Source organism: Myripristis murdjan, chromosome 13 (assembly GCF_902150065.1).
Source record: "Myripristis murdjan chromosome 13, fMyrMur1.1, whole genome shotgun sequence".
Lineage (NCBI taxonomy): Eukaryota > Metazoa > Chordata > Actinopteri > Holocentriformes > Holocentridae > Myripristis > Myripristis murdjan.
Genome location: NC_043992.1, coordinates 12,208,860 through 12,224,723, shown reverse-complemented (window position 1 = coordinate 12,224,723; position 15,864 = coordinate 12,208,860). Strand labels below are relative to the sequence as shown.

Here is a 15,864-nt window from a genome sequence, read left to right as displayed (position 1 = left end):
CTCTTAATTCTGTCCACTTTGGGAACAGTTTTGCCTCTGAAATTGGATAAATTAGCCTTTATAAGACAGACAGCCTTCCAAGTTGTCTGATGTAAACGTAGTGATGGAGAATTCCTGTGAATATTTCTGAGTCCTGCATAGTCCTATTAATACATGCTTTGGAAATGCATTTGCAAGTGTCAAAGATTGCATTGTGCATGTATTATTTTATCCTCTGTACTAAATCCTGCTCATTGGCAAGGGCTTTATTTTGAAGGTTGTAGCCGGAAGTGTCAATACTGTACTGTATCACGCTTGACGTTGGTCAGCCAAAACCCTGGAAGTGTTTTTTCATGAGTTTGATCCAGCGGTGCATCGTCAGGAAACACTGAAACTTTACCAATGATCTGTATATTACTGGTGGCCGGTCATGGAACCGTTTTGGAGACACAAATAAAGGTAAGCTGCTTTAGACGTGGTGGCCGAATCAGTTAATCCAAACCGGTGCAAAGTTCGCATTAGTGCTGGTCAGTACACGTCACACGTCAGCAGAGTCCATTTAAATAATTCATTTGAACTGGTGCTTTCGTATGGCTAAACCATCATAAGGTGTAGAGCAGCTATTATTGTCTTTTCTGGATCATTAGAGTCTACTGGTATTTTCGGCATACATTTGAACCAATAAGCACATGCCTTATTTGAATAAAAATGTCCACTTTACTATTGGCTTAGCCTCGGTGTGTACTGCCCTCTGCAGTGTTTTGATGGAGGAAAATAATGAGAGCAAGAGGTGAAATAAGGTCGTATTTGAGTCAATAAATGCTGTTTGGTGGATTATTTGTTTGCCGAATTTATCAGGGCAGCCAAGTGTGTCAGGAATTGTCCTGAGTCATGTTTTCTAATGTAGGTATTTTGCTCATAAACAAGGCGACGTTTTAGTGACATTTTTTTTTAGCAAGGTCTGGTGTAATGTTTTCTTAAAGCAGGATTAGCTTAACTTCAGAGATGAGTGTAATGTAGCTACTGCAACATTACACATGCACCAGATAGACACAGATTCTGGAAACCTGGAAATCATCACACAGTCAGAAGGCAGTTTGTACAATAACCTTCTTTGCTGTAGAAACATTTTAAATAAAGATCAACTGTCTGCACCTCATGTTGTGCTGCCAGTACAGCATCCTGATATAATGCTTTGTACTGACTTGTAATTAAGTTTATTGTTTATTTGGCATCTTTCCTCCCACCTCAGAATGACGACACAGGCTTGTACGGCCACCTGACTGGGGTACCAAAGGCCTTGCTTCCTGGCATAGGAGGAAAGAAGATCCTGGACTTTTGGTGGGAAACAGTCAACATGTGAGTTCTAGTTTCTTAAAGATGAAGATCTGTGCCCTGTAAGTCCACCAAAAGTCTGTCAGTAACATACTGGTTGAACTCTGCTAATTGTATGTCTGTCATTTCTGTCCAGGAGACAGCTGTTCACAGAAGTGTATCTGGTCACAAACGCAGACAAGTGAGTACAGAGAGAGCTTACCTGTTGACTGGTCATGTGTTGATTCATCAGTCCCCTGCTGTATTGCTGTATTTGCTCTGTTCTTAAACCGTGGTACTGTGCAGGTATAAGCACTTTGAGCGCTGGGCGACAGCCAATGACTTCCCAGTGGAAAACGTGGTGAACGATGGCAGCACCACATTGGAGGACCAGCTGGGGGCCGTGGCTGACCTGGAGCTGGTCATTCGCAGCCGCAAGCTGCAGGACGACATCATGGTGGTGCGCTGATCTCACTTTTTGTCTGGGTACATAACTGATCGAGCACATTTGATTGCCTTGGCTGGGTGTGTCAGATACATGATGAAGATGTTTTGTTTGTGGAAGCAGATTGCAGGAGACATGCTGTGTGCAGACCAGAACTTTGACATCGCTCAAGTAATCCGCTTCTTCAGGTCAAAGGTGAGATTTACTGCAGCGCATACAGTATGTTAACCCTAGGCTGGAATCTATATCTAATGGATATAAACCACCATGTAATTGTGCTGATGTTCCTGAATGGGGTGCTACAGCTTGAGTTGGAAGTTAAACATTTTAAAAACCAGGCATATCTCGCTATTTGAGTGAAACTGGGATCCAGCTATCCTAGATCTACATATTTGCCTCCAAGACAACCTTTATAAGCAGTGTTGGATTTTCCACAATGCTGCATTTTTTTTTTAACAGAGCTTTTTCATCACCTACTAGTTGACCAAAGGAGTGACTCCATCATCATTATACAACAAACCAATATGAAGCTGCATGTTCAAAAAAACTAAAGACTAACAATAAAAGGTGCAAATGGCCCTAAAAAATGTCTGTGTATTGTTACACAACAGAAAACTTTGACCTTTTCCATATTTGTGGAAGCTGTTACTGATTGGCCCCAAAGCTGACAGTTTAATGCTGTGGTGTTTTCGTTGTTTGCAGCCCTTCTTGGTAATGTTCTGTAAGCTGCCTGTTAAGTAGGGTGAAGTGTGTGTGTTTTTAAGTGTCAGAGTTTTGTTGCCCTGCACTAACCCAGCCTTCTGTGTCTGTGATAACAGCCTGGAGAACTGGCCATATACTATGAGCTGGAGGAAGGGGAGAAGAGCAGCTCCAGGGGCATTGTGGAGGTCTGCCCTGACACCCACAGGTGAGAGGAAACTGGGTGCTCTCTGTGTGAAACGAGCTATCAAAGCAAGAAACCTTCCATCTGATGTTGCAGAAGTTCATTAACATATTGTTAATTGTTGTTTTGTGTATCAGGATAACTCGCTTCTTGGAGAAACCCCAGGAAGGACTGACAGCGTCTCGGCTGGCCAGCGTCGTGTTTTACTGCCTCCGGAAAAACACACTGCCCTGCCTCTCCGAGTTCCTCAGCCTGCAGCCACAAGCTCAGGACAGGAGCTTTGGACAGTTCTGGGTTCGTAAGTAATCTTAAACCAGTCGTTCACTTTGCTGGAGACTTGTATCCCACTTGTCATTATTGTTTAAATTTTGAAATGTATTAAGCTGGGAACCATTATAATTTTAAAAGTGGGTTCACAAACGCAAATGCAAAATAAAATGGAAATGAAAGCAAACCAGTGATGGAGACACAGTATTGGGAAGCCAACACTGATGATTGACTATTAATAAATCTATATGCCAGTAGGCTGTTACACATAAAAAATGTGTTATAATAATGAAGTGTAACTATACAAAAAATCCTTTCAAAGGAGTATAAATGTCCATTTTCTTCCTGTTGCTCTTTCCCCTCCAGGAGTGGCTTATTAATGAGAAGCAGCTGCATGTGTTTGGGATGAAGCTGCCCACCGGCTTCCAACTCATTGGACAAGTGGTTTGTACCTTTGCCTCATTTCGTCAGTGATGTGTCAGGTTTGTGCTCCCAGCAATGCCTGGTGCCAGCTCTCAGGGTTTCCAGAGCAAAGCCAGTGATGACAGCCTCAGAAAATACCTGATAAAGTTTTCCATTCTTAATTTTGTACTTTGCACAGTGGTTTGCTGACAAGGTGAATTCATGTAATTCGGAACTGAAACAAGAACCTGGAAAATTTAAAGTGTTTTGTGCAATATGTTAAAGCTTTGCTGGGCAGCTGTGCGCTTTAATCTGTTTTTAACACCTTCATAAGCTGTAGGTGAAACTCAGTCACTCACAGGAGCACAGGAGGCTATAGGTGTGCTCCATTTGGACATGCTGGCTTGCCGCTTCATAGGGCACAGGGTGGAGCAAAGCGTTTAACAGGAGGATGGGTGGAGCTGTCGGAGCTGCTGGCTGTTTTGTGAACTGTGCAACTGTAGCTGTGAAAACAAACAGCTTACTGGCTCTTAATCCAAGCCAAACTTAAAAATCATCTTGATGCTTCTGCAAGTATTGTGGTGGTAACCTAATGAGCATTTCATCATGATTTAGCTGTAATGTGTGTCGGCAGGTCTGCAGACCTGCATGTGCCAGCCAGGTTTTGGAGTGTAGGCGGTGATTTGGGGAGCGAGCTTAACCCAACGTGCATCTAAAATCCAGCTAAATCCGAGCTACCAAGTCAGGCACATGCACAGGTGTTCAGTTCCCTGCTCAGTTACTTATTTATCCCTGTGCTCATTTGGCTGACAACATTTTAAATGAGAATTGTTTTGCGTTGGAAGTTCAACTGGAGCTTCGGGCACATCACTCTGCCTCCCAGCGCACATAATTTGTCTGACGCCAGCATCACTAGTCACTGCTCCCTGGAGGCTGGCGTTGACTCACCATCATGCGCATGCTGCATTTAATTTTGCTCTTCAGTTTCGTTTTATGCCAAAAATGGTCATTTATTAATTATTTGATTATAGTTATCCATCTGTTGATAGAGAGGCTGCATTTTATTTTGGTTTTCACATTTGATTTATGGGTTTTCACATTTGTGCACTGAAACCTCCAGAGGAACTGTTTGCACTTGACAGCCTGCCTCATGTCTTGCAGATGCCAGCATCACAAAGACGATGTTGGCATCTGCTGTGGTAGATGATTATTTTTAACAATGTTAGCTGGGGGGAAGTCCACCTCAACGGCAGGAGGTTAATGGTTAGCATTTGGAGCATCTAGTCAATATCCAGCACTCGGTAATAATGATTATGCCCCATATACCAGCCGGGGGGGAGACTGAAATAATATCACATTTTTCAAAATGGACGAATCATCCCCATAATAATAATTTGGGCTGACATGGCAAGTAGGACAAACTCCATGGCAGCTCATACAGTGGATTTTTTTTTTTAAATGTTACTAAATAAAAGTGCCTTACATAGTTTCATGTTATTTATTGGGACGTTGTCATTACGTTTGTTTGAATTGCGACATGTTTCCTTGTGCCGTCTCAGGGCCTGTCAGACTACACCAAGTGGCTCACTCACTACTCGGCCAAGAAACAAGGCAATCCTGCTAAACCAATCACGTGCCGGTCGTATGCTAGGTGAGAGGCTGAGAGCATCACATCATGTTAACAGATCACGTGTCCCCTTCATACTGTAAATCAATGGGATCTTTCCATTCATAGGGCTGGCTTAATGGGGAATCCTTCAGATGGATTTCATGGGAAAACCATCGCTATGACCATCTCTAATTTCTGGGCTGAGGTTACCTTGGTGGAGAGCCAGATTTTGGTAACACACACACATACACACACACACACACACACACATAGACATAACACCTCCATCCAAGATATATTTTGTAAGCATAATCTGCTTTTTTTTTTTTTTTTTTTTATGCTCTAGGTGTTGCTCCCTCACCCTCTCAATGACCCCACAGAGTTTGGGAGCTTGCAGGATTTGTTCTGTATCAGCAGAAAGGAAGGGTTTGTACACAGCAAGTTTGAAGTCCTTAAATACATCATAGTACTGATCATTTCAGGGTATTTACAATCTGTCTGTTCTTTGTGCAGGTACTTAGGAGGTCTCCGGTTACTTCAGGCTACTTGCAAGAAGTTCTACCAGTTCTGCTCAAAACAAGGGTGAGGTTTCTGATTGTCATTTACTGCAGTGGAAGTAATCGCTTATCGAGTAATTGGATAGAATTAGCATCTTGTTTTCACACATGACTCCCCCAACCATATCCAGGGTATCTTTTCCACCTAAACATAACTACTGAATGTTGTAGAACTATAAATGAGAAGTGTTAGAGAAAAGATAACCGAAAATGAACATTGTGAAGTTTATTGCTTGAATGCCAGTTGGGTTTTGTAAAGCAAACAGCATGTTTTCTGTCCTTTATCTGTCAGAAAGTCCACATGATGTGCTGTTATATGGAGAAAAAAAAATAAGACCTTAATAAAACTGTATTTGAGACACCTAAATACTAAACACCTCTCAATATAATGTAGTCTAGTACAAGACCTATGCAACCTTCAACCTCAGTAATAAACACAGACTTAAATTTACACATTCCCCACAATGTAAGCAAAACCTGAATGTTATAAACTTAGTTAAAAGGTAAAATTTATGTCAGAGCTGTTGCACTGAACTGTATTAGACTGTAATGGGCGGAGCTGATAAAGTGACACTGAGTGTATAAGACCTCTGAAGGACCTGTGAATACTTTGATATCATGCATTCTTCAAATACCAGTGCTCAGTCAAGTGCTATTTAGTCCTTGTCTCTTTCTCGTTGCAGTATTGCCTTGACAAAGCAGAACTTCACGCTCAAGTATGACACCAACATTCCTCGACAAGTGGTGAGGATCTCGTGCAGATGTTCTCTCCTTAGGATCAAAGCGTCACAAATCAAAGCTGCCTTCAAAGCACTATTTGAAAGTACAGCTGCTCTTTATGCAGCCCCGCTAGGCTGAAGGTTTTCTGTATAAATGAAGTTATTTATGTCATCTTTATCTCTCTGTTTTGCCGAAGGGCCTCGCTGGAAGCAGGTAAATTGCTCTCAGTTACTTTCTATTCAGTATAACCCATGTTAGATTTATTTCCTCGCACCTTTACCATTTGTTTTTGCTTTCTTTACAGCGCCATTGTCTCAGCAACCCTAAAGTGTCTCATGAAATTTTATAACATCACGGACAGTGTAAGGATGATAGATTTGTAATAAATTGTGTTTAATTATACTGATGATGGTGCATACATTCATGGCCACTTTCTCAGCTCCACCTGTACAGTCTAATGCAGTTCAGGTCAGTAGCTCTGTCATAAATTCTACCTTTTAACAAAGTTTATAATGTTCAGGTTTGTTGACATTGTGGCGAATGTGTCAGTTTAATTCTATGTTTATTACTGAGGTTGTAGTTTGCAGAGGTTTTTTACTGAAGGTGTTTCTTATTTTTTGTCCCCCCCTCCCTTTATATACAATGAGTGGGACAGAATAATGGAAATGGCTCTCAGTAAAATGCAGTCCAGTCCAACAGCAGCACTAACTATGAGCTCAATGCCAAACACAGAATTATTACTGTGACAAAAAGAAAAGCTGAGCATTATCGGCAGCAGGAAAAGAAACTTTATGGCACAACAGTTGTAGTGGATTGGATTAGACTGTGCAGGTGGACCTAATAAAGTGAACACTGAGTGTATATGTTCTGCCTCAAAGGTCATCAGATTAACCTTTTTGTAAAGGTACTATATGCGTTGTTTTAAGCCTCAATCTTACTAGAAACTCTAAAATCTGTAGTTTTGGAGGTTTGCACTGGTACAACAGCACCCCCTTCCAGTTAAATACCATAAAGAAATCAGCACATTTCCCTCCAGACCATGCAGTGTGAAGCCTCTCCTCTGCAATGGTCTTGTTTGTTTGCATCTATCATACAAATTTCTCAGTCCTGACTTTCTGTGATTTTGTCTGTTTTTATCATTGCTTATATTTCAGGATCTTCCTAAGCCCATCCGCGCAAACTTCATCCTCAACGTGGAGACGGACGAGCTGTTCATCACAGCTGGCCTGCAGGACAGAGTCGTACAGGTCAGTAGCTGTCAGTCATCATCACTCTGTACACCAGACAGACACCGTCACCGCTGTCCAAGAGCTGCCTGGTTTACACCCAGAATACATGGAAATGATTGCTTTTTGCCTTTGCAGGTCTATGAGGGTTTGGTCTACATGGACTTCAGCAAGCAGCTCATGGAGGAGCGTGGATATGGTATGTCAGCTGCTGTCTGCCAGCAGCTATGACAAATCACTGATTCCTAAAAATTAAAAAATTTTCATGTTTTTCCTAGAGTTTTTCTCTTTTCGGAATTGGAAAATTCTCTGAAACAGCATGAACCACAAGTGACAATAAGCATTGGGTTTTTCTATGGCCAGTGTCGATATTTAGAGAGCACGGTGGCTGATATATGTTGCCAATATCATGTTGGTTTTTTTTGTTTGTTTATTTGTTTGTTTGTTTTTAATCTTAAAAAACACCAATGAAATAATAGCAAATCAAACACAAAATTGCTGAACTTAGAAGAACATTTATCGTAACACTAATGTTACTGTCTGCTTTGTCTCTGTTTGCTTAAGTAGATCTGCGCTCTGTCTGCAGTGCACTTATTTTAATTTTTTTTTTTAAATGTATCAACTAAATAAATATCTGCAGGCAATCAAAAAACTAAACTTTGTTTAAAAAAAAGTATGAATGAAAAATCAAACAAATTTTAGTGCACCTAACGACACTATCAGCAGATTAAGGCAGGCGCCAACATCAGTCCACAGCTGCCTACAGTTTTATGTCTGCAGATATGTTTTGTGTAGCGCCCCTGCGAGTGCAGATATCAGCTAAGGATAATTGTCTCAAAATGCCAGATATTGGCCCGATTAATCAGTCAATCGATTGATCAGTCTATCTCCAATACTAAGACTCTCTATTGAAACACAGGGTTATGATGATAATGATCACTGTGATGAAATCTGTGATAAATGTGTCATCAAACCAACTGCATCCAATTCATCATATCAGACGTGTATGAAACTCACCGGCAGATATCTGATTTTTTTTTATAAGAGCTACATTTTTGCAAACCAATATATCAATCTAATGCCAAAAATCTGGCCTAGTACCACGACAGGATGTCCTGTTTAATGTATGTGTCCTGTCCTCAGGGGAGTACGTGTCCATTGACATGAAGAACCTTCCAACCTTCTGGCTGGCCTACCTGAGCGACCCCAGTGACTCTGGACGCATCCACAGCAACGTCCGCCAGCGCTGGCTCAGCGGTAGGCCTTTCCTCTTCGTTTGAAACTTCACCAGACTTCAGGAGGCCAGCAGGTTGGTCTTGAGGTCAGGGTTTCCTTTAGAAACAGTTGATCCACATGTCCTGGAAGATTTCAGTATCTTGGACGAGAGAAATTCTGGTCAAATATTCCCTGTGTTTACTGAGCTTAAAAACAACTGTTAGGCTGGCTGTATAAAGAATGACATCATCAAGGTATGTAGATTTATGTTATTCTTTATTGAAAAGTAGGCTACTTTTGCTTGTACATTTCAGTCCTGTCAACAGACTCATGTACATAACGCTGTTTTAAAAATGAATAAATAAATGTTGTTATATTGGGGGCGGGCAACACATAAACACAAAGAGTTTCTCTCAGCTTTAGGCCTACATATTCTCAGATAAAATGACACAGAAAAAAGTGTTTGTGAACAAAAAAAAAAAAAAAAAACACATCGGCCTGTCTAGCTCATAACATTTTAATTACAGCGTGCTGCTGCCAACTTGATATCAGATAATTTTTCGTTCACCTTTTCTCACAATGAAGCAACAAATAAACAAATGTAACAGTTGTTTTGTTCATATGTAGCTTGCACGTTCATAAAAAAAATAAAAATAAAAATAAATTGAACGATATGTGGGGATATAACTTCATCCTATTTTAATACAATTCAGATTGTGCTTCGAGCTAGAGAGATTTCACCAGTCATAATGACAGGAGAGATTTAAATATTTTAGACTTCAACAGATTTTTCAGTGAAAAAACAGTATTACCAGATAACACAAACACAGCTGGAGGTGATGAAGCTGAAGCTGCCTGTCTTTCCAACAAAATTTTATCGTTATTTGGTGGGAAAAGCTTTTGCAATTTCATAAAGATCATCACACACATTAAAACTCTCCACTGAAACCCACACTGATGTAATTCTTGTTAGGTCCGCAGCTCTGTGAAGCAAGGTGGAACCCACCTGTTTAATGTACTGGATACATCAGGCCTTTAAATGATTGATTTGAAATAAGCAAGAGCAATTAAACAAGTAAAGCAAAAAGAGTGGCTGATATGCAGTCATTCATCAAAGGCTTGTATCAACCAACCAAAACATGAGTCTGGTCCCACTCTGAGCCCATGTGGAGCAACAACTCTCTATTGCTTTGTATGAAGTAGCTAAAAGCCTCTGTGCCGCCTTCTTTATTGTAGGAGACATGAACATGTTAGAGCTCAGAAAGATTTTCTGTAAATGCCACAGAGTTTCTGTAAATGCCTCTCTCTTTGTCTGTCTCTCCACAGGGGAGCCTCTGGTGGTTGAAGCCATGAAGACTTTTGCTGAACTCACAGATCAGGCCAGGTTGGTCTGTCAAGTTCTGGTTTATCATGAGAAAGCTCAAATAATCCATGATAGAAAGAACAAAGTGGTGTGCACATACAACCCAAGCAGAGTGCAGGTGCACCACACTTTCTCAAGAACTGAATGAACCCCAGACCCATCACAACTGTTGGGTTTCTCTCCAAAATGTCTTTTTTTCTATCATGTTGAATTGGAAAAACAGATGGAAATGGCAAAATTTGAGAACATGTCTCAAGTATTGGAAAAAATCTTTTGATAGAAAAATATGCAAGAAATAGTGATGAAACATAATAGTTTAAGAAGTAATGAAGTAATTGCACTGAGGAGGGAATAATCCAGTGTAGGTATAATTGGTCAAATAAATGATTGAAACTCATTACAAAACAGTTCAAAAGTGGCTCTGGAGACTGTGATATGTGTTCTCTAAAACATCTGTTCACCTCCAGAAATGCCACATCTCTCTAGCATATAAGGCTGATGCTGCAGAATGTTTGCAAGTTCATTTTTTTCATTTTTGATTTGAATGAATGCATAAAGATTAGCTGACACTGTGGATCAGTAACACCTCGCCCAATACTAATTAATTCTTGACAGATTCCTTAAGATTCCCTCTTGTTCCTCCACTTTCAAATAGTCAGTTCACTTGCATCAACTTAGCTCATGAAAATCTACCTAATTGTATGGTTCAATTCAATTTTAAAGTCAAAATTCAGTCACTGGTTGGATAGAAATTTTTTTAATCTCAACTCAGCAGTCAGTTAAGAAGTGAAAAAATGTTTCTCCAGGACGGCTCTAGAAGAAGGAGACTGGACCCGGCTGGCACAGCTGATGGATCAGAACTTTGAGCTGCGGAGGTAAACTGTCTATTTTCATTTGCATTCATGTCGTGGTTGAACAACCAGCCAAAGCCACTGGTAAGATAGTAATGTTCCCCTCAGGTCGGTCTACACTGATGACTGTCTGGGTCCTGGCAACCTCAAGATGGTCCAGCTGGCGCGGCAGGTGGGTGCTCAGGATTTCTTGGGCAATCCGTCTTGTGTTTCTTGAACCGTTTCTGTCTCTTAATTATCACACTTCTTCACGCAGTTCGGCTCGGCTGTGAAGCTACCAGGCAGCGGGGGGGCTGTGGTCGGTCTGTGTCTGGACCAAGAGAGACTGGTGAGGCTGTTAAACACTCAACTGATCCTCCTCAGCTGATCGTCAGTGTTTTTAGGCCGAGGCCATGAGTTTAGATCTGATGAAATTCACAATTCAGCACCTGCACTCTTTAAAATGTACACTAATATAATATGCAAGCCAAATCATACTTAATTAAAGGTAACCACAATGAAACCAAACAGAGCTGATATCCAGCTGGATATAAGGAAGACAAATCAGAGGATGATGTGAGACTCAGTATTGAGTGACCGCAAATGTAACAGTTTATTTTTGGGACTTATAACCGCAAAATTGCTACTAAAATTAAAATGGTGATATTTTACATTCTTTGACAGGGTAAAGCAGATCATTACTCCTTTTAGTCAAGTCTGAGTCATTTCCAAGACTGGGTCCCACTGCGTTTGAGTGGAGATTTGATCCAAATGGGTTGAAGAGCAAGTCAGGATCTAGACCAGAACAAATCCTGTTTCAAAGCCAAACAGTCAATTAACAGGGCACACGTCTTTCCAAATGTTAAAAATAATACTGTAAGGGCTAGTTTACCCAGTTTCAAAATTTCAAATGGGTGAACTATACCTTTAAGGAGTTTCTTAAAGAACAGCTGAGATATACATGATTCTGCAGAAAATCCAGGAGTTGTAAGATGAGATCAGAACAAGTGTGAGACAAGTCTAGCACATCAGAAGATGGACAGACTCAAGAAAATGCACTGACTGTCCTTGTCCTGACCCCAGTTACTGTCAGTTTCCAAAACTGTGACAGCACCTGGGGCAACTCTTACTGAGACTGAGTGCATTATATTTTGTATATTTTGTAAGAAGCTGTTTTATATGGGATGTACTTTTTTTGTAAAGTTTGTTAATTGTGTTTTTGTGTTTTTCCTGCCCTGAGACCACAGATGCAAATCAGCTAATTAACTAACTCTGGTTCAGCTATTGTGTTGTGCTTAGTCCCTGACCAGTAAACTAATGAGCTAAACTTCAGGCTCTAAAGTAGCCGTCAGCCTTTGCTTTCTTCAAATGCACAAACCAAAGCCACATTAATTTTGCCGCTGCAATAACCTGTATAACCTTTTTTTTAATCTTCAGTAGTATCCTGGTGTGTGATGCAGTTTGTGTTTGGCCCACTAGGTGGAGATGAGGCAAGCTTTCCAGGAAGCAGGCTGTGTCTTCTGCACTATCATACCCTACGACCCATCTGCCAGTGCTGCCAGCAGCCAGCAGGAACCTCACCATGACTGAATCAGGAAACTCATGGACATCCGTTAGATATGGTTAGGTGTGGCACCTATCATATCTGAGCTGTTTTTACTATCAAAATAAAAAGTCAAGATCAAGCAAAAACAATCTATTTGGAATCCACGTGTAAAGTCAAATCACATCAGTGAAGCATTGTGGACTAATGTTTGCCCTTCACTGATAGTTTGGAGACTTATGTGTTATAATTGATCATATTGACCAAATAATAATGACTTTTAAGTCTTTAGACATTGATCTATGTTGTCCAGATTTCAAACTTTTTGGTGGCAAATGATGTCAGATGCAGGGAGTTTGCTGTTTCTTACAGTTTAAGTCAAATTTCTGATCTGTAACAATGTTAAATATATTTTTATATTCATGTTATATGTTGATCGCATCGACCACGAAATAATGAAAGTGATTTTTGTATGCAAAGCAGCTTCTACAGACATTGGTGTTTTTCCATATACTGTATGAATATGCAATCCAGTCATGTCTCACCAATAAACACAATAATGACATAAGTCAACATATCCCTTTTGTTTGGTCCATATATTACACACTTAAACACACAAATACACACACCTGAGCTTTGTTTAGCTACCTCACTATTTTGGCTGCACTAAGGTTTTACCACATTTGTAGACTGCCATGAATCTGAACATGAATTCATTGCATTGATTTGTTTTTAGTGTAGCTGTTTTGTTCATACTGATGGATGTTTGCCTTATACTGACCTACTGGAGATCATAGTTTACAACCAACCATGGAGACTAATTAGGATTACATCACTCTATTCTATTCCACTGTATTCTACTCTACACTTGCAGGCTGCTGTAAACATGGACCTATATATATCTAGTGAGCAGATATAATTTGCCGTTTCCCTCCAGTGGGCGGAGTAGCAGGGCTCCGGCTGTGGCTGGCCGCACAGCGCTGCTCTCCAGTCTGCCTTGTTCCCGTCACCGCTCCACTCATGCGGACCCAGCTCAGACCCATGGACTAGCGCACTGCTGGACGGCTGGACCATGGCTGCTAAAGAGGATCTCTACAGCAAAATCCTCCCACGGAGGCTCCGGCAGAACCGGCTGGGCTCGGTGAAATGCGGCTCCAACCTGGACGTGCTGTTATCCATGGGCTTCCCCAGACCAAGGGCGTAAGTAGCCGCTGTGTGTGTGTGTGTGTGTGTGTGTGTGTGTGTGTGTGTGTGTGTGTGTGTGTGTGTGTGTGTGTGTGTGTGTGTGTGTTCGAGTGTGTGTGTCCGGGGCTGGAGGATGACATCGGTGTCAGAGATCACCGAGCAGGGGGGACAGGGGCACTGTGTGTTAATTCGTGTGGGACTTTTTTTTTTTTTTTTTTTTTTTTTTTTTTTTTTTAATTTACCGAGTGGTTCAAACGCAGCATCACTCTCCGTTTCCCCGCATTGGTTGGTGCCCGTGCGCAGTTGGCTGGTCTTCCCCATCCGAGCGGAGGATAACGGAGCGCTGAAATACACCAGAGCAGAGTAAACTAGAGTGGAATCGAGTAAAAACACAATAGAGTCATGGTACACCACAGTAAAGTAGTGTAGTGCAGAGCTGAGAGTAATTGCAGTAGCCCGTGATATTGTAAGACAGGCTACTGTAAAGCTGAGTATAACAGAGGAGTAATCGGGAAGTAGAACTGAATAGAATAGATCAGTAAAGCTTCAAATAGAGTAGAATGAAAATGTAGAGGAGCTCAAAGTGCAATACACAGCTGTTTCTTTTAACTTACCATTTATTAGGTCCTGTGCTATTTGTTTATTTACTTAATATTGTTCGTTTATTTATATATGGTTGTAACGAGGAAAGATATCCTCCCCCCATCGTGTTGTGGCTATTATAATACATTCTGCTCTGATGTTGGAGTGTGTTCATGCTGCTTTAAAGCTGATGTGATTCAGAAAATTTGAGCCAGGAGGCAGCTGAAATTTCATGACTCTGTGTGTGTGTGTGTGTGTGTGTGTGTGTGCGTGTGTGTGTGTGGTCATAATGATAACCCTCCATCCTCTCCTGAATGGACGGACTGCATTTGACTTGGCCATGTCAGTGAGTGGCTGTACACTTCACTGTGTATACTAGACTGGTGGACAGTAGTTTATGTCATTTTAATGTATATATTGGAAAACCACCTCATTTTTAAAAAATTCATTTTGGTGTTGTATGCATTTTTTAATTAAGTAATTTCTGGTATCTGTGTTTTTATTTGGCCAACATCTTTCTGATAAATAAAATATGAATAAACACAAAATATTTGGTGTTAAGCAGTCATGGACACTGCTCCTGGAGTAATGATGGGCATTTTGGAGAGCTAGCTGTTTTTCCTCGGTTTATTGCAGTTTTTTTTTATTTTTTTTTTAATTGTTTGGTTCTTATTTGGCTCTTAGTTTGGTTATACTTTTAGTACTTTGAACAAATGCGATTTGGTTTTGCATGTACATCCTGTGAGTGTGGGAGAGTTGCCATGTCCGCTGTCTGTTCTGTCTTTTTGTTTCTGCAGTGCACAGGCCTGTGCTGAATTACACTGATGATTAACCAGCCACAGTCAGACTGAGCACAACTACTATTATTTAATCTTAAAACTATGAAAATGCAGGTAATGTGAAAGTCCATTAGTCTTCTCTTTGATGGGACTATTTATCAGGACATTGTTATTAAAGGATGAATCATTCTGGTCATTAAGATAAACCAGGACGTATTGGAACTGGGAATACTGAAAAAGAAACTATTGCTTACAAGTGTATATTTTGTTTTTTTATTCAAAGATTAAAAAAGATTAAAATAACAACTCCCGCCTGGATAGATCAATATGTTTACTTAGATTGTGACAAAATAATAAAATAGCTCACACAAAGATTTGCTTTTATTTTGCTACTTTTTTTTTTAACAGAATATTCACATATAAAATAGACGACTTTCAGAGACAAGAAATTCTTTGTTTTAGTTATTTGGGCGTTACAGAAGCTGTGGATGTTGTGATGATGTGATGCTGGCTCTCTGTTATTTATTTGGCCTCGGTCAGACTTGGTAGATACACTGAAACAAGACAGGTGGTTTCACTGGCTTTTTGTCAGTTTACTCAAACAGTTAGGAGCGTGTTGAGGAGTGGTGTTGTGCGTAGCTGCAGAAGCCACAGTGCTCCCGTTTTCACCGCTGTCTGGCTGCATGACGTTCACCAAGAGAAGAGAAACACAGCCGGCTTGAATGAACTATTCACTGAAAAGGATCTGTTTCTGTGGAGAAAAAGAGATGTCGTCTGCAAACAGCCCACTTGTGTTGAACTTGAGTAACAGGAAACCTCAGTAACATTTTATAAAACTAGGTTTACTTTGATACATAAGTGAGGATTTCAGGTTGAACTAACAGTTATCAAGTTAGCTAGAAACAGTAATGACTACAACTGTGTGCTAATGTTTTTTGTTTTTTCCAAGGACGGTGAAGTCATTC

The 15,864-nt window shown here is 40.6% G+C and overlaps 2 protein-coding genes across 2 annotated transcripts in view; both read left to right on the top strand.

Annotated features, from left to right (window-relative positions):
* The first annotated feature begins 298 nt into the window (after positions 1-298).
* Positions 299-12,924, top strand: gkup (glucuronokinase with putative uridyl pyrophosphorylase). The gene is made up of 23 exons (XM_030067905.1): positions 299-438; positions 1,232-1,338; positions 1,451-1,495; positions 1,600-1,753; positions 1,862-1,933; positions 2,557-2,645; positions 2,759-2,915; positions 3,255-3,332; positions 4,850-4,941; positions 5,026-5,131; positions 5,246-5,325; positions 5,413-5,481; positions 6,140-6,200; positions 6,373-6,389; positions 6,481-6,538; positions 7,331-7,423; positions 7,541-7,601; positions 8,546-8,659; positions 9,944-10,001; positions 10,787-10,855; positions 10,940-11,003; positions 11,088-11,159; positions 12,290-12,924. Exons 1-23 carry the CDS (start codon positions 382-384, stop codon positions 12,398-12,400), a joined length of 1,884 nt encoding a protein of 627 aa, XP_029923765.1. The 5' UTR covers positions 299-381; the 3' UTR covers positions 12,401-12,924.
* Positions 12,925-13,388: 464 nt separating this feature from the next.
* Positions 13,389-15,864, top strand: part of ubash3bb (ubiquitin associated and SH3 domain containing Bb) — a 52,036-nt gene continuing 49,560 nt past the window's right edge. Inside the window, exon 1 of the mRNA XM_030067698.1 lies at positions 13,389-13,553. Within this exon, the coding sequence (XP_029923558.1) occupies positions 13,426-13,553 (128 nt within the window). The 5' untranslated portion in view covers positions 13,389-13,425. The remainder of the gene's footprint in view (positions 13,554-15,864) is intronic.